This window comes from Dermacentor albipictus, chromosome 3, assembly GCF_038994185.2.
Source record: "Dermacentor albipictus isolate Rhodes 1998 colony chromosome 3, USDA_Dalb.pri_finalv2, whole genome shotgun sequence".
NCBI lineage: Eukaryota > Metazoa > Arthropoda > Arachnida > Ixodida > Ixodidae > Dermacentor > Dermacentor albipictus.
The window spans coordinates 129949163-129976015 of NC_091823.1; the positions used below are offsets into that span (position 1 = coordinate 129949163).

A 26853-nucleotide genomic window follows, 5' to 3' on the forward strand; every position below is an offset into this window, starting at 1 on the left:
ATTTCGCTTTCTCGAGACTGTTGTGGCAGTAAGAAATACAGCCATGCTGTGTACCAGGGTTGTCGGATAAGGAAGTCACACTTCCGTTCGCGAAAACGAACCCTCAAGCGTCATTCCTGCGGGCGCACTGTCGCTCCGACAAGACACGACGCGACTGTCTATGCTCCAACTTCTCCACCAGGGGAGCTACAGGTCTTTCAGTAACACTGACTTACCCGCCGAGGTTGCTTAGTGGCTTTGTGCAAATCCACATTTCGATGGTAGCGAAATACAAAAAACGGCAGTGTACCACGCATTGTAATCACGTTAAAGTACCCCAGGTGGTCAAAAATTAAGCCGTTACGGTGTGTCTCAAACACATATAATAGTTTTTGCACGTAAAAATCCAGAATTTAGTTTAACTTTTAACACTGACTTGGGCTGCGAAACTCATACTGCAAGTAAAGAATCAAGTCTCCTCTCGTGCTCACCCACCCGCTGCTTCCTTTTCTTGGCTCGCACAGCACTTGCGATGGAAACAACACAGGATTTGGTGATAAACATTGTCATTTGTGACAACAGCGTTCACACGTGTCGTCCTTTCAGGCGCGGCACTATAGGTGCGAACTACAAGGACGCAAGGTGCAACGATGTCGGTTGCAACCTTATCGCGCAATATCGCCCACTTGCTTACTCAGCCCACGCGCTAACGGGAGATTCGCGCTGCTCCGGCAGCGCACCGTCATCGGCGACCGCAGACCTTCGTGAACCGTCCAACTCAGGTTTTTCTGCCACAAGATAACCACGAAACTTACCACGTCGCACAAAAGTCTCCACAGCAGCCTTGCAAGGTCGGTATTTCACGAAATTATAATAAGTATACGAGGAGGGCGAAACAGTTTAAGCACGCGGGCACCATAGAGTCACAGACGCGGGAAAACTATAAGGGCCAAAATGTTGCAAAATAACTCGAGTTTACCACAGAAACAAAGCGGCCTGTTTGGTCCTCGGCACACAACACGCAGTGACGTATATTCAGACTTGCAGATCCGGTCACCGCGTTTTCGTCGCCGGGCAGCAGAGAGTCCGTGCAAAGTTTTTTTTTTGTTTTGGCACGCACGCATAAGCCGGCTTGCCTGTGCGGCCACATGTTCAGTGTTCGAAGGCATGACGCGACGCAGGCAGCGTGACCGGTGGCACGCATCAGTCGGAAAATCTAGCGCACGCTGGAGGTGGTGCTCGAGTGTGGAAAGAAGGGTGCCTGGTCGCGCTGGGGCTGGTAACCGGGAATCGGCGCCTCGGCCGTGCTCTGTCGGCAGAACGCGCAAGCAACACCACGGTGAACAAAAAGAAGCCACTTACATAGTATAGAGCTTCCTGCTGAAATCACTAGGGGTGACTGCGGCGCTGCGACGCTCAGCTACCGTAGGAATGACGGCTAGTACGTCGAACTGTCTAATCTTAGTTCTTGCGGCTTCAAGCGTTCTTGCGGTGTTATTTGTGACACTTTATCTTTCTCAATTTCCAAGCACTCGCAGTTTTATAAACGCAATGAAGCTATTAGTTCTTGTGCACATGGCTAATCATTGCGAATTGTTTCATTTATAACGCGGTAGTTTGTTTCAATCTATCTGTAAAGTCACAAAGCCATTTGCAGCCAGAGCGACCCCATTTATGCGAATCCGCGCGCTAACCATCATTCCCATGCCGGCTGAATCGTCATACTTTCAACTTCCGCAGAGACTAGCGCCAGGATTTCCTCTTATCGTTTTTGTAAGAAACCATGACTTGCATAGCATTTGCAGTGACCTTACATACGCGCGTTTAATTTATTAGAGAAAAGGAACAGCTGCAGCCTATCTGCAGGTGTCAGCACCTCTTTAAAGGGACACTAAATAGTGCACAGAGATGTTTTAGGCACTTAAAACTATCATTTCAAAGCTTTGACTTCATTCATTAGGCGGGAAAGATATTATTGCAAGTGGAGAAAATGGTCCAACTTTCTTCAATTCCGAACCGAAGCCCGGGTGCCTCTACGTCATGTGAGACGTCATGGTTTGCGATGTGTTTTTTTAATTGCGATAGCAAATATATGGATAATTCAGGCGCATTCTCGCTATCGCTGTGATGTTTCGTATAAAATCCACGAGTGATGACACCGTCGTCGCGCGTCGTATGCTGCGTGTGCGAGGGAAAGCGCGCCAGCGCAGCCGACGATCGCGGCTCAATCGGGAGCGCGTAAAGGAGGAAAGCAGAGAGCAAACGCGCCGTCTTCCGTCGCGCGAAAGGCCGTGGGGAAATGGGAGGGAGGGAGGGAGGGAGGGAGGGGGAGGCGACGTTGTGTTCTGGCAACAACTGCGTATTTCGCGACAGGGCACAAGGGGAACTGACGAACGCAACTCAACCTCGCGCATGATAGGAAGGAAAGCGGGGAGGCAGCGAGAGAGGAAGGGTGGGCAGCTTCGACTCCGCCAACGAGTGCGTACTTTGCAGGGCCGCGCACGATCGCGCACGCCGTATCTTGAAAGGGCTCTGCAGAAGTTTACACGACCAATAACGCTACTGTCCGTACTTCGTTAGCTGTCTACTAATTTGCTATCGCAATCGATGCTTCGCTTTTCGGAAGAAACAGCGATCTTTTTTGGATTGCTTCGGAGCCGTAGATGCTCTCGAAACTTTCTTTGTCGTGTTTCTGATTCCTTTAGAGTACGATTCCGTTAGTAGTTTTTACCGGTGAGCAATTTACTAGATGCGAGCAGACAATGTAAAGATCTGTGACGTCATGGAGTGCCAGTGCAGAAACTCTACGGTGGCGTGGCCACTCGTATTTAGTTTTTTGTGTACTTTTCTGGCGCATGAAATCTCTGCTTAAGGAAAGAGTGGCCGCCTTAGTATTGCATATATGTAATTCGATGGTACAGCTGAACGAAGCTGTGCCTCCGCAACTTTTATCTAAAACACAGGGACTCTCCGTTCCCGTGTTTTGTTTGATATTGTTTTTCACAGCAACCGTTGTACCGCTTATCATGAGATTCTTTGCATTTAATAGTAGAGCTTTAACAGGCTATATGCACTTGATTATTTATTTAGGGCCATCAATGTTTAACAAATATCCGTGAATATCTCAAAGTTGCAAAAGAGAAAAAAAACTTTACAATCAAGCTGACAACTATCTAAAGATTCGCAAATTAAAACGACATAACAATTCTGTAAATCGCACCTATTTGGACAACTAAACTGGACAATTTTGGTGTATTATACACCAGGCAGATATTGACACGTGTACTTATCCTTATCGGGCGACCACGTTTAGCCGCCTAACAAATGTTATCGCACAGCGCGGGACGCGCTTGCATGTATCCCAAGTTTCTGGAAAGTTATCGATGCTTCTATCCGCTGTCTGTTGTCGCCGAACCTTGTGTTATCTGATTTCATCGCTTGACGCGAATGGTGTAGAACTTTGTAGAAGGCATGCGGGTCCCAACGATTAGTCTGGAACATTCGACGACTGCTCTATAAAAGACGACGCGCTTGACCCGCTGATCAGATTTACGACGATTGCCGACTGTGTTCGCCGCTCTCGTTCTGCTTTAAGTGTAGCGTGTTTTGTGGGCACAGGTTCGCCCAATAAAAGCTAGTTTTTGCCTTTCACAGTATTGCTACTGTGTTCTTTGACGTCACGACCACGTGACAATATATACCACTAATATGCGAGCAGGGCTTTCGTGAAACCCTCGCAAGCATTGTTGAAAATTAACTAAAACTGTTGCGCAAAGCGACGAAGGGGCAGGACTTAAGCGAGAAAGAAAGCACAACACACAAATGCAAGTGTGTTTTGTTTACTCGCTTATACATAACCCTGCCTCTTTGTCGCTTTGCGCAACTGTATTAATTATGTCTAACCAACTAGCCCCTTGCAGAGTATTCCTTAATTACATTGTAGAAATTTCGTGTAAGCTGTAAACCTATGTATACCACGTTTGTTAGCTTTATATGCTGCAACAGATGCATTTAACAGAATTACGATGACTGTTCTTGGTGCAGAGTTACGGCTTTATAAAACTTCGTGCCTTAGTTTTTTTTAATTGACCGAAATTCGGATATTTTTGCACAACATTCAATGGTGTAAATGAGAATTTTCCTTCGTAAGCTGGCAGAATCAAGATTTTGTTTCTTAAATGCAACAAATTTTATACGAATCAGTTTAGCAGCTGCCTAACTAGAGCATTTATTTATACTGCACGCTCAATTTTGTCGGTGTTGAGGTATATGGGCATGTTTCAGGCGGGAAGGGAGATGGGGGGGGGGGGGAGATGTTCTCGAACGGGAATTTCAACAGTAGTCATGTCCCGACAACACGGTAACAGAGGCCGCCTAATATTTCCACGACAGCATACAGACGTTTCTTTTTTACGACTGCAAGAACGCAAAAAGTCTGACACAAACTAGCAGTCAATATACGCTAAAAAGAATGCATAGTGAACGTTTCCCAAGTATGTGCGCCACGATTCTGTCCGAATAAATCTTCGCTGCTTTTAGAGACGTTGACTTACGATCATAGTCTCAACTTTAAATCAACGTCACGCATTAACTAGTACTATTTCCTAATCGTAGCAAGAGAGTTCCCTGAGAGGCTAGTTGGTACACTGTTGTTGAAAACTAATTGCTTGTGCAGCGCGAATAGACACGACAAATGGGAAAACAAAGACCTCGAGGTGTGTTATGTAAGGGTTCTTTTCGTTCGATTCGAATAATGTCTTATCGTTCCCACTGGTTAGTCGATCGGCGATGGCGGTGGCGGGGGAGGGGGAGGGGGGTGGGGGGCTCGGCTTTGTGCGGTCGAATTACGCAGCGCAACAAGAATGAAAATGAAAACAATTCGTTGCATACCGAACGGGCCCCGCGGACGTCGTCAGCACCTGTATGCATCGTCTGTGTTTCTATATATGTTCTGTCTACTCGCACTGTACAAACCTAGTTTTAAAGAACAATGCTAATCGCGCATCGCCCATCGCACAGCAATCCCCAGCGCAACGACGACCACACCATGTACGCGCGCTCGGCACTCACGTCGGGTTCGGCGAACACATCGTCGACGTCGCCGGAGCCGAGTCGCCTGGCGTGCTCTTCGAGATCGAAAATGGTGTCGGGCAGCGACGCGTCCTTGGTCTCCGGCAGCAGCGTGACCACGAACATGGCGGCCACCGTGAGCGGCACGGAGCTGACGTGGAGCAGGGGTCGCTCCAGGCACAGCTCGAGCAGCAGCGGCGACGCCGTGGCGCAGACGCCGCCGGCGAAGTAGACGCTGCCCAGACCCGTGGCCCTGGTCGAGGTCGGGTACAGCTCGAGGCAGTACACGCACACCATGGTCAGGTTGGCCAGGATGGAGTTGAGCAGCAGCTCCCTGCGTATGAAGCGGCGGCAGCACGCGTCCGTAACGTTAGAAAGCTTCAGCGCAGCTTCAGCACAGGTCCTCAGATAAACTTTTTTTCAAAGAACTAAGGTAGTGAACACCTTTGAAACAATGCCGTTCGCCATGTTCTCCGTAAAACGGCCTGCCGGCAGCTCGTTATGACACAAGCGTGCAAAAAAACATCGACAGTACTACTCACGTTGTATGGAGATAAGAAGCGAAAAAAATGGGCGAGTTGGCATGGAAGCATGGTTAATTCGGAGCGCGAACTACTAGGACACAAGCAAGGGTACAAGCAACAAGACACAGCCCTGACTAGCAACTGCATGTTTATTCGAAAGGTTAGCAACACTGAAAACGGGATATGTCATACGTCATCAAGCTGAGCAGGTAAGAACAATTTTTTTGGAGTTCCAGACACCAAAAAAAAACTGCTACGTGTTAAACCACATCTAGAAAAGTTACTTCAGTATCATGAAGCACTACGGAGGCGTGGCTGACGCACCCCTTCCCCTTTTTATTTATCTCGTGGACTTCTACGACCTCTTTTGTCGTTTGATCTTTGCGCTGGTGTAAGGCCCTTTATTTTTTTTTCAGATTGCGGTACACACTTACCATGCAGATTGCAGCCTCTCATATGCATTGCGAGATGACTGTGGTCAGCCCCTTTTGTGGAATCCACATGAATTTTCAGCCTAGTGTAGAGACAACTACCGATTTGGCCAACATGTGTATGCCCACACGAGAAAGGAACAGAATTCACTACAGAAATTGAGCAAGAAACGAATGTTTTTAGATGGCTAACACTACAGCAGGACCGATTTTTACATCTGTAGTGTAGCTGTGCAAGCTTTCACTACGCCAACGGCAATCACTACGCCAATTTCTAGCCGGTTCCGCTTCGTTGGAATTCAAGTCCAACAGGATCACAGTAAGTGCCAATGCGATGTATACCGTTACAACAACGGATCCAAAACTTAACGCTCACTATCTGGTTCGTACCACCGACCTCTGTGTGCGCAGGCGCGAAAGGGATTTGCAAGGCGAGAAATGCGCCTCGTTTTGCTTTTGTCACCAGGTGCGCGAGCGTGGATCAAGAAAAGATTTTAGCTATACAGTTAAATAACTAATTCTATATTGATCGGCCTACCTTAAGATAAGTGTAATAAAGCCACTGAAATAAATATGCTTTATAATATGGCATGAGTCTGTAAATGCGTTCTCGAACAGATGTGCTTCAGTATACTGCACCGCAATTAAAGACCACCTTGCGGTGAAGCCTTTTGCCTAACTTATTGCGCTGATCAAAAATAATGTACAGCGCAACTAGCCCAAGCAACCACCCTAGTTATTGCGCTGAATCATACTGATAGTTGCAAGTTGAAACCGGCGTGCAGTGGATCATACTAAATGTGGAAAAGGTGAACCAGCTCCATAATGTTAAATTACGTCCTTCATTATTTTGAATCATTCGCGCACGCATTGGACTGGCACGACTAGCCACGGCTAGTGGAGCAACTCGGCCCGCATCTACCCGCACTTCTGCTTATTACCAAGTGCACCGTGGTGCACTATACACAGTCGGAGCGTTCATTTGGGCTGTTACGCATACATCTTTTATTAATGATTTTACAACAATGTTGAAAGTAATGTAGAACCCATGTTTTCTGCTGATTTTTTTCTCTATTTAAATCAGTGTTCAGAATTCACTTAATAGAACGCGGCAACGCTGAGCTCAGGAAATGCGTCCGATCGTTGAGCCATCTGTCTGAAACAGCTGGGTCGAAAGAATCTGCTTCTGACTCATCGTTACCTTTACAGTTAGGAAACTCCTACTGGTAGCAGGGCGTAGTCGCTGACAACAGCGTAGCCACTGCTTGGCCAAAAGTTACAGCGAGCCAGTAGTTGACTTTACACGAAGGTGGCGTATCTCGGTACTGTTTATTGATGCAAAAATTAACATTATATAGCTCATAAAGCGTGGTCACAGCCAATCAACGGGAGGGTGCGCCGCTGGGCTCCTTCAAGCGCCACCAGATGGCACTCACTTCCGCGCATCCGCGGCAGCGGTGGCGCCGGACATCCCGGGGAAAGAAAAATTCACCGACGACTACAATACTCCCTAATACGAAATTTGAGCGCAGCTTTATACGCGCTTTGATATTGCGATATCTTGGCTGGCGCGGAGAATCTGTCTCGTGAGGCACGTTGCAAATGGAGTGAAGTGTGGGGCGACTGCCTCGCTAATTTGGAGATCGCGAAAGGCAGCGCGTGGGTGACGCGTGGCCGCGACACACAGAAGTCGCTGCAGACGGACCTCCGAGACCACGCGTGCTACTCTGGCGCCATCTCATATTCATCGTCATCACACTACGCTTTTCTTCTTACGCTTTCGGCATACCCTCCTCCTCCAATCTCCGCCTCATGGTTCCGCTGCCCTCACCTCTACCGCTTTCCTCCTCGCATCTTTCATCCCCCTCTGCGCTCCATGTTCGCTCTTTCATCGTTGACTCGTTCGCTAGGTTACGCCGACGCTTGCCGCAGGAACGTGCGCCTAAGAGCTACGTTAAAAAAAAAAAGAACCAGAAAGCTCATTTTCGTGCATAGCGTTCGCCACAAACGTTTCAGGGTAAAAATTACTGTTGCATAAGCTGCAGTGGTTGGGAAGCGGCAACTGTGTGGCCGGTCAATATGTAGGGTGTTTCACTAACTTGAGCCAGACTAAAAATATGCAAATGCTACATAGCTGGACAGAACTAAAGTAATGTTGTTTGCCGTCACTTGGAGATGCTCCGACAATTTTTTTTTGACATTCCGCCTAATTAAATCATAAGTTTGAATAATTTAAACAACTTTTCAATTATTATAATTAGATTAAAAGTGTCAACGACAAAATTGTAGAGCAACATGAAAAACTCCTGATAAAGCTTTCTGCAGCTCACTACGGGCTACATAAATGTTTCTTTTTTTCATGCATGAGAGAAGCCCGCGTATACACGCAAACTGCCTCGAGCGGCCAGTCGCGAGGCAATTTTGCGTGTGTTCGCGGGCTTCTTTCGCGCTCGGAAAAACATTTTTATGTACCACGTATTGAGCAACAGAAAGTTGTATCGGGAGTTTTCCCTCTTGCTCTGCAGTTATATGGTCGGCAGTATTAATATAACTGTAATAATTGCGAAGTTGACTAATTAATTAGGGGTAATTATGAAATTAGGCGGAATGCAAAAATGCTCCGAGTATCTCCAAGCATCCTTAAACAATCTTGCCTTGCTTCGGTCTAGCTACATGGTATTGACACATATTTAAAGTTGGGCTCAAGTTACGTGGAACACCCAGTATACCACCGCACGTCGGGGCGCTGCCACTCGGTGCGGTGATTTCGGCGAGGTCTGTCGTGCGCTCCAGTGCGCGAACCTTCGACTTCTCGGTCAGTATACGCGCCCGGCTCCTTTGGACGTCGACACCAGTAAGCGAACGAGGTCGAGCAGTCATCGGAGAGATGTCCAAATGCTTTCGAATTCATCCACGCAAGGGTACTCAAGTATCCTTTAATTTTTTTTCAGTTACTTTCGGAAATAAACGGTCCTTTAGCGCCTTGAGAGCATTACAGCGAGTTGAAACATTATCGAAATGTAGGTCTCAACTAGAAAAGAAGCAAAAATCAATCGCAAAGTAGGCAATGTTAATGACACGGGCGCAATTAGCGCCAACGCAGTCACAAATACTCACTTGGCGCTACACTCATGTAAAGGGTGCGCCGCCGTAGATATAGACATGGTAAGACAAAGCCGCCGATCGGCACATTTTCCGGAAATGGAGATGAGTTTGCTTGGTTTAAGCAGGGCTTACGCCGGGCAATGATAACTAAAGGGCGGCTTTGCCGGTGACCACCAGAAAAGAGAATTAGTCACAGAGTAGGCAAAGTTAATGGTACGGGCGTAATTAGCGCCAATGTAGCCGAAAATAACCACATCGCACTACACTCCTGTAAAGGGGGCACTGCCATAGATATACACATAGTGAGACAAAGCCACCGTACGGCACATTTTGGGGAAATGGAGGTGATTTTGTTTGGTCTAAGCAGGACTCACATCGGGCATTGCTAAATAGAAGGCGGCTTCGCCGGTGACCAGCAAAAGAGAGAATTAGTTGCAGAGTAGGTGAATTTAATAGTACGGGCGTAAATAGCGCCAATGTTATAAAAAATAACCACATTGCACTGCACTCCTGTAAAGGGTGCACCGCCGTAGATATAGACACAATGAGAGAAAGCCACCGTATGGCACATTTTGGGGAAATGGAGGTGAGTTTGTTTGGTCTAAGCAGGGCTCACATCGGGCAATGCTAAATAGAAGGCGGCTTCGCCGATGACCAGCAAAAGAGAGAATTAGTTGCAGAGTAGGTGAATTTAATAGTACGGGCGTAATAAACGCCAATATTATAAAAAATAACCACATTGCATTACACTCCTGTAAAGGGTGCACTGCCGTAGATATAGACACCGTGAGAGAAAGCCACCGTACGGCAAATTTTGGGGAAATGGAGGTAATACCTGTGTCACACGGGCATATTTGGAAGGCCTTCCAGTCAATGGCCTTCGAAACGCCACAACTCTATCGACTCAAAGGAGTTGTCGCGCTGCTACACGGCACTTTTGATGCGCCGTTGAGTGGTTCAGGCGTTTCTCGCAAAATTTTGTGGCGCTGCGGATCTTTATTTTCGTTTTCATGTCACGAAAAGTTAAACAACATTAAAACCTCTTAAAAGCACTATAATTTCTTTTATGTTTGTTTATACAATAAAAGAATTTGTTTATACATCGCCATACATATATGTTTAGTTTTTAAGTTGTTGAGTACCGAAACTGCGGCAACGTTTGCGCCGCTTGATGCGGCTGCCGTTTTTGTGTGTGTTCGCACATATCAAGTGGCAAAAATACTTTATTGAATAATTAATAACACTCATATATAGTATTTTTAGAGCATTTTCGTTTGATTTGTTTTTTTCTAACCGTGAGTACGAGAACACTGTGAATGAGAGGGCATGTACGCGCTGTTTCCGCTTCCGTTGCTCAAAGGCCATCGAGATTTCGATAGAGTTGTACGGTGCTCCGTTGACTCGATAGGCTATTGACTCGGCGGCCTTCGAAACGGCCCGTGTGGCAGCTTGAACTTGACCTTTGAGTCAACTGACTATCGGTTGGAAGGCCTTCCAAACGCCCGTGTGACACGGGTATAAGTTTGTTTGGTCTAAGCAGAGTTTCCGCCTGCGAATGGTAACTAGATGGCGGCTTTGTCGGTAACCACCAGAAGAGAGAATTAGTCGCAGAGTAGGTAAAGTTAACAGTACGGGAGTAACTGGTGCCAGTATAGTCGAACATTAACCACACTTAGCATAGACCGCCCTATGTCTGGCATCGGCCCAACTGGTAAAAACGAAAGAAGAATTAAGTGTCGACGCTTAAAAAGAGAAGGTCAACATAATTTTTCGTGAAGTACGATACGAATAGCACACGGAATGAGTAAATGGTATGGTATGGTATGAAAAGCCCGAAGCGGGCCGCTGCCATGTCGGGACCCAGAGGCCTAGCCTCTCGGCCGCATTGCGTGCCCGATGGACTGCCCATGTCTGTTCTCCTGTGAGTAAATGGCGAACAGTAAAAATTCGCAGCACACACACACACACACACACACACACACACACACACACACATATATATATATATGTGTGTGTGTGTGTGTGTGTGTGTGTGTGTGTGTGTGTGTGTGTGTGTGTGTATGTGTGTGTGTGGGGGGGGGGTCGCCGTTTCTGCACAAGGTGAGGCCGCCGACGACGAAGACGCACACTTAGTCAAGGTATCGGACGGGAACTGTCTGCTTGCATTAGATTGAACTTGATAGTTTTTCCTGCTAGTGGTGTCTGCTTGTCTCGTCCCTTGTCTGCATTTTGCGCTGTTACTAGCAGGATGGAAAATCAACAAGCCCAAGCTGCTATTCTAGCGAAATACATTTGATAGTTTTTGTCATAATATATATAGTAACGTGACTGGTGAAGGTGCTGGGTAAACTGTTCCATGCACTGTGATCAACAAGAAGCTCCGAACTTAGATCGCGACACCTTCGACGCTGACCTTCGGCGCAGCCGGCGACAAATGAGACTACCACCAGAACTGGACCCTCTCTCAGTAAAGCGTACGACCATGACAACCTGTTCAGCGAATAGCCAGACTGGAGAGACCGCCTGCTCTGTTCATTTTCAACACGCCGCGATCCCCTAGGTCGTTTCTGGTCGTTTTCGAAGATGTTGAGGACTGGCTGGACTACTATTATCAAGTTGCCAGCGCCAGTGTATGGGACGACCACCGGAAGCTCCGTCATGTCTACTTCGTCCTCGAGGATTCGATGCGCATCTGGTTCGAAAACCATGAAGCTAGTTTAGCGACCTGGCCAGAATTTTGTAGCCAGCCGCGCAATATCTCCGTAAGTTGAGACCGAAAGGAGTAACAGATCGTGCTCTCAGTTCCAGGAATCAGACCAAATGAGAGTGTCGCCATGTTCGTTCAGGACATGTCGCGGCTGTTCCGGCGCGCTTATCCCGGAATGACAGAAGGAGAGAAAGTGCGCTTATTGACGCGGGGCATGAAAGAGCATTTGTAGCGGGTACAGTGCGCAACCCACCCGGAACCGTAGCCGAATGTCTCAACGACACAACCACGATGGAGCGTATGCTACGGCAGCGGTCGTTGCAGTACGAGCGCCTAAGGAACTGGACATCTTTCTCTTCGTACATACATGCCTCTGATTTGACGATCCTGAGGGAGCTCGTGCGCAGTTTTGTACGCGAGGAGCTGCAACAAGTTCATGCAATGTGTGTCCTCATTCCCACGTGTCTGCTTTAAGTGATGTAGTTCGTTGAAGGTCAGGCAGCTGGTACAACCCCTGATCGTGCCGCCAGTCACAGCGCCTCTCATGACGTACGCCGAAGCCTTAAGGTCTCCTATGCCGGCAGTCGGCTACCCGGCCCGCACACCCGTACAATAGACGGCATAGCACTTCTCGAGCCCTCAGTACCTTTCCAACCCTCTGCATTTCGCAAGCCCAAGTCTAAACGTGCGGAAATCGTGTTTGGCGCACTTCAGTTAATCGGCCACCACTTTGCAACTATTGTGGTGAAGCAGGTCCTCTATACCGCGACTGCACATACCGCCAGATGGGACTTCCTGGGTTTCGCCCAGACGCACGTCGACCCCGTGATGGTGAGCGTCCCCGGTCTACTGTCGAGTACTTCGTGAGCCAGCAGTCACCGACTCTTGCGCGGCGCCAGTCCCGCTCTCCATCTCCTCGAGATTCTACTTCACCTGGCGAACACTTGCCGTTCGCTCATGGAGTTGGGGGCAGATCTGTTATGCCCCCAAGCCCACGCCTGGAAATCTAGGAGCAGCAACCTCCGGGGGTGCGGCCGTTGTTGACGGATCTATACAACGTATCCTCCTCCCCGATACGCCAGCTGACCGCCAACGATTCTCTTTCATCGCCACATGCCGTCGAATATAAAAGTGTTTCCGCAGACACCCTCATTCAAGTCGACAACTACACGGTCACTGCCCTCGTAGACACTGGCACGGATTATTATTTTATGAGTGCCGAACTAGCTGCTGAACTGAGAAAAGTCACGACGCCTAGGCGCAGACCAAGCCTTCGGAGAGCAGGTGGTCATCTCTCGACGCCGACTGGGAGATGAACTGCCAGGCTCCAAATCCGTTAGTAAACGTACGTGGTTCATTTATCGTGTTGCGCGAGTGCTCGCGGAAAGTCATCCTTCGGATAGATTTTCTTCGCGAGCACTGTGCCGTTATCGATCTTCGGGAGCTGATAATAACATTTTCCGGCAACTATATCCCGGTACTGAAAAACAGTAACACACGCAAGATAGCACTGCGTGTTGTTGATGACCCTGTAACACTCCGGCGGTAAACTTGCATGTTCGTAACTGCTGAAAGGCGTCGCTGAAGGAAACCTGCCGGTGCTCTTGGCTCGGCAAGTCTCTGTCGCCAGAGGCATTATTCAACTGAACCATCGAATGACTGTGATTTTAGTGACGAACTTCAGCGGTGAGTACCAACACCTGGCAAAGCGAGCGGCAATTTGCTCACTTTGAATACATTAGCGATGCAACAGGTCCTACGCTTGCTGAGCTTTCTGCAACCGCCAATAGTGACACCGTGATAGTGCAGTCGATCTAAATCCTGAGCTGTCAGCCACACAGAAAGAGCGAATACGAAGTATTTTATGCATGTTCAATTATTGTTTCGCGTCCACGTCAAAAGTAACACAGACCCCCTTCGCGAAGCACCGTATCATAACGGGCCCGCCTGTGACACGCCTACTGCGTGTCACAAAAAGAGCAAGAAGCGATTCGCTGTCAAGTGATGAAAATGCTTGGCGACGACGGAATTCAACCCTCAACCAGCCCATGGGCTTCGCCCCGTCGTACTTGCCAAGAAGAATGATGGCACTCTTCGGTTTTGTGTGCATTACCGCAAAGTGAACAGGGTGACGAAAAATATGTCTACTCGCTTCGCCGCACAGATGAATCCCTAGACCGTCTTCGACATGCCCGACACTTCTCAATAGATTTACGAAACGGATACTGGCAGATAGAAGTTGATGAAGGAGATCGCGAAAAGAGTGCTTTCGTAACTCCTGAAGGCCTGTAGGAACTTAAGGTACTGCCCTTCGGATTATGCTCAGCTGCCGCGACCTTTCAAAGGATGATGGACACCGTGCTGTCAATACCTGTATTAAGTGGGAATCATGTCTCTTCTATTTACTCGACGTCGTTGTTTTTCTTCGGACATTTGAACAACACTTGCAGTGACATTAGCCCGTGCTTCTTGCAAATCGATCTGCAGGCCTGTCGTGGAAACGTAAGAATTGCCATTTTGGTTATCAGGAACTCAAGTTCCTTGGCCACGTTGTTAGTAATGAAGGTGTTCGGCCAGACCCAGAAACGTGTATGGCTGTTGCCACATTTCCACAGCCAGTCAACAAACGTGACGTGTGACGATTTTGGGGATTCTGCTCATACTACAGACGCTTTGTGGAGAATTTTTTCAAGATCGCAGAACCCCTCACTCGTTTAATAAAGGAGGATATCCAGTTTGTTTGGGGCCCGCAGCAGAGAGCCACCCTTTCAGAGCTTCAGCGGCGCCTCCAGACACTGCCCCAACCTGGGCACTTTCATGAATATGCCGCCACTGAACTGCACACTGATGCTAGCGAAATCGGCCTCGGTGCAGTCCACGGGAAGTGGCAAGATGTAGTTGATATGTGCTATTGCTTACGCTAGCCGACCTTAACCTCTGGAGAAACAAACTACTCTACCACTGAAAAGAAACGCTTAGCTGTCGTCTGGGTGATAGCTAAGGTTCGGCCATATTTATACGGTCGTCCGTTCAGAGTCATGCCAAGATCCATGCCAAGACCCTTCAAGACGTCTTGACAGGTGGAGCCTTCGTCTTCAAGATTTTGATGTAAAAATCGTCTACAAGTCTGGCCGGAGGCACACTGACGCTGATTGTCTTTCGCGAGCTCCACTTGCAGTGGTGTCACGTGATGCTGATAATGATGGTCGTTTCCTTTGCGCTCTCAATATATCTGACTTAGCTCGGCAACAGCGGGACGATTTAGAACTCGGGCAACTTATCGACTATTTTGAAGGCTGAAGTTCGCATCCTCCACGGACATTCACACGTTCACCATCTTCGTTTTGTCTCTGCAACATTGTCTTGTGTAAAAAGAATTTCTACCCATCAGCGATTGGACAACTCCTTGTCGTTCTGTCCTCGCTACGTGCCAATATTCTGTCCGCCTGCCACGATGCGCCCTCTTCAGGCCGTTTGGGATTGCGCGTACATTGGCCCGAATTCGACAACACTGCTACTGGCCTAAGCTTGCTGATGAAGTAATGCATTACGTGAAAACTTGCCGCGACCGCCAGCGCCAAAAGACTCCACCTCAGCGCCCAGCTGGTTTCATGAAGCCTGTTTAATCGCTCGTAGACGCAGCCTGCAGACGCAGCTCACAAGCTTGCACGCGAGCGAATCCAGAATCAGCAATCCATAGACCCTCAAGGATATAACGCTCCATTTTCTTTTGCATTCCACAGCTTGGTGAAATGACAGCCAGGCGACACACCCCTGCAGGGCGACGAAAATCCAGCCGGGTTGGTCAGACATTGCAGTATTCGATGCGACGGTTCGGCACGAACGAGACAACTCGGATGCGGCACCGATCTGCCATCTTTTACGGCGGAAGGTATGCCAGATCACACACCGGGCGTCCATGACTGATAAAGAAAACAGGACCAAAGAACGAAAAGCGAGGCAGAAAAGCGCTTTCCGTTCGTCTGTTATGCTAGTGCTGACCGCCACGAACGTTTCCCTAATATTCAACTCTGCTGCATGCCGCATACGGAGCGTCTATTCTAGGTTCGGCAAACAGCACAGCTACTGGGGGCCATGCTGTGATAGGTGCACATGTGCTGTATGCAGAGGGCTGGGCATTTGGGGGCCATATCTTGTAAACAATTCATTATTTGTTTTCTTTCTAATTGCCCATTGCCACTGTGTCGAATTTATTCCGCGCCCCTGGTGCTGTTGCGATCAGTAATTTGACAGGACCGACAATAATAAATGAATAATTCGAGGAAAATAATCCTTATGTAATATACAGCCTAAGAGACGCCCTTTTTCCACATGCAAGCGGAGAGTTGACGCGTTAATGTCGTTGCAGAGAAGGAAACCTGCACTTCGTTTCATGCTTAGCGTGCAAGCTACGCAAGAAGTTCAATCATAAAACGGTAACGGGGCGCACGGTTCGTGGTCGAGTGGTTTAGGCATCCAACTCTCAAGCAAATGGGCGTGGGCTCAACACAGGCCTGCAAAATGTTTTAAGGCGACAGCGCTGAGGGCCCTATGTCGCAGAAAATCCAGCGTCTGCGCCGGCGTCCGCGCACGAGAAAATCATCCCGAACTACGCATCCCCAACCACGCAGGCCCTCCGCATGGCGCATAAGCGTTACTCAAGTAATTGAATTTCTCAAAGTTTCAGAAAATTCATAAAGCACGACTTACAAACTACAGACGTGATGGCGTCGTATTGTACTTTGAATATACCAGAAAGCATAATTATGTTGAGTGGGAACTCAAACACAAACCCCTGTACAGCTGCCGTTTGAGGTCTGTCTGAACAGGTGTGGTGCGACCCACTGGGTTCCTCGAAACATCATCAAAGCTAGCGTTTCCAGGAAAACATTACGGTTACATAAGCTTCAGTTGCCGGGAAGAGTGAGGAGTAGTCAGGGATCTTTGAATGATATCGCACTCCACATTTAAAGGCGAAACTTAAGCGTCCTTCCAAATTGCTTTCTTCGTTTTTTTGTCGTCACTTAAATGTTTGAATCACCTGAGCTTTTCGAGTCGTCATTTGAGCGTCATACCAGATATGTCAGACTAGATGCAGCACTTGCTTCGTGCATCTATCAGCCAGTCCATGCCTCACTGCTCGCCAACAGCGTATGCTTGCGCCAGCATGCGAGTGAGGATGCCGTGACTATGTGCACATGAATAACGCGACGGAAAAACGAAGAAAAGAAAAATGTACTGAAATAAAGTATTAGCAACCGTATAACCTAAAGGACGGCTTGCTACTTTTTCTAGAATATTTTTCTTTTCATTTCATAGTAAACCTAAATAAGGAACAGTTTCACATATCTACTGGCCAAAAACACAAATATTTGTTGGTGCAAAAAAATAAATGCAGTGATGATCTAGTGGTAAATGCGATGTATGTATGTATGTATGTATGTATGTATGTATGTATGTATGTATGTATGTATGTATGTATGTATGTATGTATGTATGTATGTATGTATGTATGTATGTATGTATGTATGTATGTATGTATGTATGTATGTATGTATGTATGTATGTATGTATGTATGTATGTATGTATGTATGTATGTATGTATGTATGTATGTATGTATGTATGTATGTATGTATGTATGTATGTATACACGATCATACACACTCTTCTAAGCACCCACACGCCCTCTCTACTTCTACCCCGTGACCGGCTTCCCACACTTCACGCACATACATTTTCCCCCAACTTTGGCACTCCTAATGTTACCGCATTCAAAGCCACCACATCGTTGCACGTGATGCGCGAAACGGAGTATATATGAGACCTCGCTTTAGGCTGTTACGCGCGCTCTCAAATGTCAGCCACAGCTCTGCGTACAACAAGAGAGGGAGGGAGGGAGGGAGGGAGGGAGGGAGAGAGAGAGAGAGATCGCGGTAGCGCATCGCCGCAGTCGCGGGCCCCTCACCGTATCAGCGGCAGGGTGGACTCGGCGGCCGTGGCCTCGGCCACCGCCTCGGCGCAGACCAGCAGGCAGACGCACGGCAGCGCCAGGAGCAGGGCCTCGCGCCGCGTGCACTCGCGCAGCAGCTGGTCCGCGGCCACGATGCTGCAGACGCGCAGCACCGGTCGCGCCACGTCCTGCAGCCGCTCCAGGCTCAGCGCGTCTTCGTCGGCGGCCGCCGGCAGGCTGTTGAGGAGCGCGAACAGCGTGAAGGCCAGCGCCAGCGTGCGCGTCCGAAGCGCCCGGTCGAAGAGCAGGCCCAGGCTGCCCACCGTGGGTTGCTTGCGGTAGCGCATCTTCCCCAGTACCCTGGAGCACTTGCGCGCTATAAAACTGCTTACCCTGCGAGAGGAAACAAAGGGCGCTCGTCTAACTCGCTCTTTGGCTAGTTGGTAGATTCACGTTGAAGCCATTGTAGCATTGCAGCGCGAACAAAACAGGCACAAAGAACACAAGACCTGACACCGCGGGCGCTACACTCGCAACTGATCTGTTGCAGACACCGCCCTAGTGCTGCAATGACTTCACCCAGCGACTAGCGTTCAGGGATGAAGGAGAAGACATTCAATTTTGATAACTGCTTTCCAAGCCTTTGTCGCCTCTTAAGTAATGCCGAAAGTACGCTATCATGAACCGTTCCGCTAAAAAAAGAGATAAATCAAAACTCAATTGTTTCCCGGGGTTTAACGGGCTGAAACTGCGCACTGGGTTGTGAGAGATGCCGTATAGGAGGGCTACGGATTAATTTTGAATGCGGAAATTACGTGGGAATGTCCCTCTTCTGCTTCGTTTTATCCAGTGTGCAGATTTAAAATCAGATCATTTAAATTTTATTTACCATCAGTTGCCGGTAAGTACTAGCACGTGCACTGGGCCTGTGCACCGAGATAAGTTAAGCCCCTTTTTAATTGTCCTGTCTGGGCATTGTAAGATAATGAGAACTGTTTGGAAATGTCATGCCTGAATCCTGAACTGTCAAAATCGTGTGTCCGTACTTTGCAAGCTAGTTTTCTTGCGCAAGTAGAGTGACTCGAGTCCACCTCAAGTATTCTGACATGTACTTCTCAGTACGTGTTCGTTTGAAATGAGAAAGGTTCTGAACGGAAGGGCCCTCAGGATTCCGGTCACCCCAATAAGCGCAAATATGGGGTGATTTCGTAGCTGTACGTGGCATCACACCGCCTCAATATGATCGTCACTTGGCCAGATCTTGATGTAGTTCTTGAAAAATACCCTTGGCAACATTTGTGTGGCCATTGAACGAAAGTCTGAAGGCCACGCTATTGATCAGGATAGTGGCTGTTCAGTAAAAAACTTTCACCTTTGTGCCCTGTGGTGTTGGTGTTGCTCATAGGGTGCCGCTTTTCTGCGACAAGGTACACATTGGCCAGACTGGCTGCTGTGTCAAGACCACTTGCAAGACCAAATTACAATGGGAAGAAAGAAATCTGAAGGGAAAATCTTTACGATAACACAAAGGGGAGTGCCTTGCTATTTGAGACTCGAGTTGGTTGCCTAAGAACAAAAACATCCCGCAGCAAATATTCACTCAAATCGTAGAAGAAGAAAATGCAGCAGGTCCAACGGGACGTTGGAATCTACATACAGCGAAGCATACGAGGTAATATTCGCGCGAACCTTTTCATCTCACTCAAGGATGCCCCGAACGAGGAGCTCTGCAATGCAATGCACCTTGGAACATAACCACCGCTATATGGGTTGGAAGAGGCAAGCTGGCTTTCTGCGCCATTTGTTTACAATACCCGACCACCCCTTGGAGGCTCAGATGCGATCGTCCACGTGGTTGCCAGGTGACTCAACGCATGCGCAACGTGAGGCCATCTCCACCAGTGCCCTCTCTCCCGTCTTATCGCGGCTGTCTGCGTCGCCACCCCTTCACTCTTTCCACCAGAGGCAAATGAACCACATGCGACAGCCTTCCCCCTCCAGCTTCCACTACTGTGGGCGTACTGTGAGCTATCGCTCCCAGATGGCGCCGCCGTCCCGTAGCCGCAGCCGCAGCCAAGCAATATAAGTGCCTCGGCGTATATATAAACGAAGGAAAGACTTACTCAAGCACTCACAGAGATAACGTGAAAACCAAGGGGAAGCGGAATGCAGCAACAATGAAGCATATAGCGAAAAACAAAATTAAATTTGAAGAAAGACTATATATGGTTCAAAATAAATGGGCGGCCGAAGAGCACAAGTATCTGTAGGGTACCTCAAAGCGTGGACACACAATGGAGGAAGAGGTCAAGAAAGTTGGCAACCAAATACAGGTTAACTGAAAGCGAGTTATCAGGAAGAAAGTGGCAGAAAGAGAGAGAGAGGGAATTGGACGCAAAGCATGGAAGCAATAAACAAGATGAAGAATTACAATGGGAAGAAAGAAATCTGAAGGGAAAATCATTACGATAACACAAAGAGCAGTGCCTTGCTGTTTGAGGCTCGAGTAGGTTGCCTACGAACAAAAACATACCGGAGCAAATATTCGCAACAAGATGAGGTATGTGTATGCTGCACAAAAATATCCGGAGACCGCTCAGCACATCCTAATGGAATGCGAATGTATTCACTCAGTGAGACCGGTAAGTAACGTGCACCTTCCAGAAGCGCTTCGATTTAAAGTGGATGGAAGCATCAACCTGTCAGCAGTCGAAACAAGCAAGAGGCGTGTATAGTATTGGTGGAAAAAATGCTGAGAAGAAATCGATACGACCAGAATCGTTACAGGCATAGGTAGCGATACAAGGCAGATAGAGTAGTTTTGATGAAGAAAAAAAGAAAGTTATGGAGATGTATAAAAAAATGCTAGAATTAGAAACATGCACACAATGCCTGATTAAATCAAGCAGACTAGGTGACCATTTATCACCGCCCTGTTTCAAAGGGAATGTCAATGAATCATCATCATCATCATCATCATCATCATCATCATCACCGAGTGTGATCTACTCGGCAAGACAGCAGCACCAGGTCCGCCAAGAAAGCTTCGCTTTAAAAGGGACGTTATCTTGCGCGCTATCCAGGAACACGTCCCCCCCCCCCCCCCACCTCTCTCTTTGCCATCACACTCACCCTGCGGGTCCAGGGGCAAGTCGCTTCGAGAAAATTACGCCACCCACCCGCGCGTGAAGCGGTGCAACGCCGTCAGGGACGTGGGCGCCCTGCTGTCGGCGGCGGCGGCTTCGAAGAGCGCCCGCAGCCAGCGCGGAGACTCCTCGACGCAGGCGAGCACCATGACGAGCATGGCGAAGGCGCACAGGAGCACGGCGAGGCACACGGCGCGTCGGTCGAGCACCACCGCGCTCAGCAGCCGGGGCAACAGCGCGACCAGCGATACGACCATGTGCGCGAAGCACACGCTCAGCTGCCGCTGGCGCTGGCTGTAGCTGGCCTCGAACATCTCCACGGCCATGGCCAGAGCCCCGGCGCCCAGGGAGCCGGTGAGCAGCATGCGCGCTATGACGAAGTTGACAAAGTCCGTCGTCGAAACCGTGGCGGCGGCTGCCAGCAGCGACAGCATCAAGCTGGCCACTTCCACCGTCCTGCGTGGTTCGCAACGAGGGTCAGGGCGGACGGCCGTTTGAATTAACATCTATGGACATAATTATAGTCAACAACATCGCAATAAACATGGAGCGGAGAAATATGCAACAACGACAGGAACACGTCCCGATTACGTTTTAGGAGAATGGTATACAGTTTGAGATGATTGGCACCGGCTATAGCGCATTTCTCCGTCAGTTTGCTTATTGCGTTGTTGTTAATTATGAACCAGTATCAACTAGCAAAGTTTGTCGTTCTTCTATCAGTACGTCACTGTGGCGTACAGGCTAAACTTAAGAACAGGACATGAAGAAGGCAACGCGACACATGCATGACTAGCAATTGAAATCTCTATTTAACGTGCAGTAAAAACATTTAGGAGGAATTTACACATTGATAGACATTAAAAATGCACACGCAAAGATTTTCGGGTAAGCTCAACTGCCGGCCTTTCTGCATTTCCTTACGAGTGTAAAGAATGTTGACGTGCGCAGTATTTCATTTTGTAAATTCAGACGCAGTTTGTAGGCATAGGCTGTGCGCTACAGTAATCAACCAAACACAGACGACACCGTTGCTGGCGCACCCTTCTATCATATTTCGAGTACAATTATTTCCGCGCTTTCGTTTTCTTTATTGTTTTTTTCCAGAGGTTGTTTTATCTGGAAGCTGACCACGGGTAAATTTAAGTCTGCTGTTTTATTGTTCAACTTAATTCCGAAGCTGTTCGGAGATAAGACACGTCTGGAGTTAAAAAAAGAAAAGGACTCATAGGGCAAATAATAAAAGCTGCTGAAGTTGGCAACCTCAGTGCGAGGAATTCGAATATAAAGCGAGGCGTGTTCTGAGGAAAGAAAGTTCGTAAAATTTTAACTCGCGTTATAGCCATGCAAACCCGATATATCGTCAAGCGCCCAATTACATCGATAAAGCTGCGTCTTCAACTGCGAGGCTTTTCTTTCGAGGAACCCGTATGGGTTTCCTTTGTAGCAGTTGCTACGAACGAGTGGATGTCTGATTTTCCTTTTAATTACTTCTCTCCACCTTGCGGGTTTCCGCAAAACTATTATGTCAAACTCTTGCCTTTGCTTCAAGTTATTGACAAATTCGACTTCGCCCTACCATTTGCTAGCCGCCTGGTTAGCTCAGATGGTAGAACGGCTGCCCCGGAAAGGCGGTGGTCCCGGGTTCGAGTCCCGTACCAGGGCGATTTTTTCTTCAACTGCGAGGCTTTTCTTTCGAGGAACCCGTATGGGCTTCCTTTGTAGCAGTTACTACGAACGGGTGGACGTCTGATTTTCCATTTATTAATTACTTCTCTCCACCTTGCGGGTTTCCGCAGAACTATTATGTCTAATCCGCAGATCGCGAGAGGCAGCGCGTGGGTGACGCATGGGCGTGATTCACAGCCGACGCCGCAAAGAGACCTCCGCTCATGCAGCGCTTTGTTTACACACCGATGATGTGCACTACTCTGGCGCCATCTTGTAGCCAGCATCGCCGCAGAGTCCATCTTGCGCGGTACTACGCTTTTCTTCTCACGCTTTCGCCATACCCTCCTCCTCCAGTTTCCTCCTCGCGCTCTCTTCGCTATCGCCGTCTTTCATCTGCCGCTGCGCTTCGCGTTCGCTCTCATCCTTGGATGTGCTCCTTCGCTCAGTTACGAGGTACGACGCCGACGCTCGCCGCAGTAATGAATACCTAAGAGCTGCTCTTTAATATGGCGGGAGAACCCATCTTACCATGAATGGCGACGTTAATGCGATTAGCAATGAAGCAATGTAGCGATACACCGCATTGCCGCAGAGACGCGTCGTGAGTGAGGCGTGTATGCAGCCGGCTCATCTCCGGCGCTTCCTTGTAGACATACGGCGTCATTCAACGGTGCAGCTGCGAAGTCCCCGTAACATTAAGATAAGTTTGTCTGACAATATATGACGCGGGTTAGATTCCGCCGAGCAGCGGATAAATTTTAAATGATTTTTCTTGTATCGTTGAAGAGCAACACATACTAAAGGACCTATATTAGGTTACCAAGTTGGCGTCACAGAGTTTCATTGAAGGACGGCACGTACCCAAAGACGCATACCCAATCATCCAACTCGGCGTCGAAGATGTTCAATGAAGAGCAGGGGATACTCAGTGACAAATACCCATTTACCCAAGTTAGCGCCATGGACGTTCACTGACGAGTAGCACATTACCAGGGGTCTGACCCACGTTTGCCTCAAAAAGATTCATTGAAGAGCTACACACACGGTGGTCCAACTTTACCCCTGAATCATCGAAGAGTGGCGAAGATGTTTATTCAACAGTTGCACATACCCAGTGCTACATACTCCGTGACCCAAGTTGCTCCGACAGTTGGTTTCGGAGCCTGCTTCATCAGCACAAGAGGCCGATGTACTACCCATTCAACAATGAACAGCGCCCTACCAATGTCCCAAGTTAGAACGAGAACGGTTGGAGAGATAGATAGTCCACGGAAAGTGTGTTGAGTACTCTAGGAATACTAACTGCATTAAAAACGGGCCTCTCGATTCCTCTTCTTCCATAGTGAGGCTCTCGACTCCGGCATGTCTGATGCCTTCAGTTAGCTTACGAGAATTTACTAAGGCGAAAGCCTTAGGCGGCTCACGGGACTGAAACTCCGATGTCCTGCGTTATGGAAAACAAGGAAGTCGAACTTTCGACCTTTGGTGGGACTCCAACCAGCCACCTGTAGTGTTAATTAAGGCGAATTTAATTAATGCCCACAAGCTTTGGTGGGAGTGGAGCTCTCGACCTTTGGTCAATTAGGCCATCAATTTATAAGAAAGCGGGAAGCCGAGGCGAAGAAGCGTCGGCACGACCTGTGGTGTTTATTAGGGTTAAGTTAAGGCAAAGTTAATTAGGATAGAGTTAATTAACGTACTCGTACCCACGACCTTTGTTGGCAGTCGAATCCACTTGGAGATTTGGGTGAACCGGCCACATATCGAAGTTTGATTCCAATTGACATCGTTAAGGTCGAGAGTCGAACCCCTACTTTGGTGTTCAGGCGAAGTGAATTAGGTGCAGTTAATTAAGAAGTGAATTAAGAAGTGAATTCAGGCGAAGTGAATTAAGGTGCAGTTAATTCAGATGTAGTTAACTAAGGTACTCGAACCCAAGACCTGTGATTGGAGTTGAAACTGCGACTTTTGGTGGTAACTACAGTGAATTTAATTAAGACACCGTTAATTGAGGTAGAGTTAACTAATGCACTCAAACCTATAACCTTTAGTGGGAGAAAATAAGTATTAGGAAGCAACAACGCATCTGAACAAAAATGTCAAGTAGTGTAATGAATATCTCGTGACAGGGAAGGCTTTCGCCTTCACCGTTAATAATAATAATAATAATAATAATAATAATAATAATAATAATAATAATAATAATAATAATAATAATAATAATAATAATATGTCCACTACAGGGAGAAATCCTCTCCCTGCGATCTCCAATAACCCCTGTCACCCCTGTCTGTCGCTGATTCCAATTTACACCTGAAAATTTCCTAATTTCATAACACCAACTAGTTTTCTGCCGTCCTCGAATATGTTTCCCTTCTCTGAGCACTCATTCTGTAACTCTAATGGTTCATCGGTTATCCATCCTACGGACTACATGGCCTACCCAGCTCCATTTTTTTCTCTTAATGTCAATTTCAGCTATCTCCCTTTTCTCTCTAGACCACACCACTCTCTTCCCGGCTCTTAACGTTTCTTCTAAAATTTTTTGTTCCATCGCTCTTTGTGCAGTCCTTAACTTGCTCTGAAACTTCCTTGTTAACCTCCAAGTTTCTGCTCATATGTTAGCACCGCTAGAGTGCAATGACTGTACACTTTACATTTAACTGACAGTAGTAAGCTCCCAGTCAGGATTTGGCAATGCCTGCCGTATTCACTCTAACCCATTTTTATTCTTCTGTAAATTTCCTTCTTATGATGAGGGCCTCCTGTGAGTAATTGACCTACATGAAGATACCCCTGTAAAGACTCTATAGATGCTGACTGAATTTTTCTTCTCTTGATAAGCTGTTGAACATTGTATTCTGCATGTTAATATTCAATCCCACTCCTACACTTTTTCGGTTAAGGTCCTCAACCATTTGTTGTAATTCGTCCCCAGTATTGCTGAACATGACAATGACACGTGCAAACAGAAGGTAGCTGAGATATTCGCCATTGATCCTTCCTCCTAAGCCTTCCCACTCTACTGGCTTGAATACTTCTAAGCATGCAGTATGTTAAATAGCATTGGAGAGAGCATGTCTCCTTGCCTGACCCCTTTCTTGATGGGTAACTTTCTACTTTTCTTGTGGAGAACCGAGATACCCGCGGAATCTTTGTAGCTATTTTCCTAGATATTTATGTATGCCTCCTGTACTCGTTGATTACGTAATGACTCTATGACTGCTGATATCTCTACTGAATCAAATGCCTTTTCACAGTTTATGAAAGCCAAAGAGTGAGTTTCATTGTACTCCGAAGATTTCTCGATAACCTGATTGATGACAAGCACAGGAACCATCGTAAAATATCCCTTCCTGAAGTCAGCCTGGGGGGGAGGTATTCTGTAAGAGTCCACCTATTGGACTGTCCATTTCGGCCGCTGTACGAGAGAGGAAGAGACGAGTGGCCCTAGCCAATCAGCAGCGGCCGAAATGGCCAGTCCACTAGGTGGACTCTTACAGAATACCGCCCCTGTTCTTTTGATTTACTGAATTCAAGGGTTGCTCTGATTCTATTGGAAATTATTTTGGTAAATATTTTATACAATAGTGAAAGCAGGTTAATGGGCCTATAATTCTTCGATTCTTTGACGTCTCCCTTCTTATGGATTAGTATAATGCTCTCATTCTCCCTGTTCTCTGGTACACTTGAAGTCATGAGGCATTGCGTATAAAGAGCCACAAGCTTTTCAAGAATGATGTCTCCTCCATTTTTGATGAAATCGACTGTCTTCTTCTGCAGCTTTTCCTCAGGTCATGTCTTGCAAGGCCCTTCGAACTTCATCAATGTGCCCTGTTCATCCCTACTTCGAGTGAAGGTTACGTGGCTGCTCTGGGTACTGTACAGTTCAGTATACTGCTTTTACTATATGGCCGAAATTCATATTATCCTGCTTACCTTTCAGTGCATACGTCTTACTTTGTCCTATGTTTCTTTAGTCAGTTATGTCATCCTCTTTAGCGTATGCTAAAGTGACTGTCAACTTTTCGAGCCGATCTTTCGAAGTACCTCAATTTCCCGGTTACTAAAAATGAGAAACTATCTCTTGTTACGTCGTCGGGTAGCTTTGACTTTGCGAGGCCAACACAGTGACATCGCGGTAACCGTTGAGGCTCTGAAGGTACCTGAAGTCTGTATGGTCACAAGCCCGCCGCTCAGCCGCAGCCTTGCAGCTTCTGTGGGAGAAGAAATTTGAGGTTGTGGGCAATTTAATTTAAGCCCGAGAC

General features: G+C 47.7%; 1 protein-coding gene across 1 annotated transcript in view; it reads right to left on the reverse strand.

Annotated features, from left to right (window-relative positions):
- Nucleotides 1-228: 228 nt before the first annotated feature.
- The window catches only part of LOC135912841 (solute carrier family 22 member 7-like), a 32948-nt gene continuing 6323 nt past the window's right edge, over nucleotides 229-26853 (reverse strand). Inside the window, exons 3-6 of the mRNA XM_065445388.1 lie at nucleotides 20948-21370; nucleotides 17784-18161; nucleotides 5050-5383; nucleotides 229-1288 (exon numbers count right to left, since the gene is read on the reverse strand). Of these exons, the coding sequence (XP_065301460.1) occupies nucleotides 1196-1288; nucleotides 5050-5383; nucleotides 17784-18161; nucleotides 20948-21370 (1228 nt within the window). The 3' untranslated portion in view covers nucleotides 229-1195. The remainder of the gene's footprint in view (nucleotides 1289-5049; nucleotides 5384-17783; nucleotides 18162-20947; nucleotides 21371-26853) is intronic.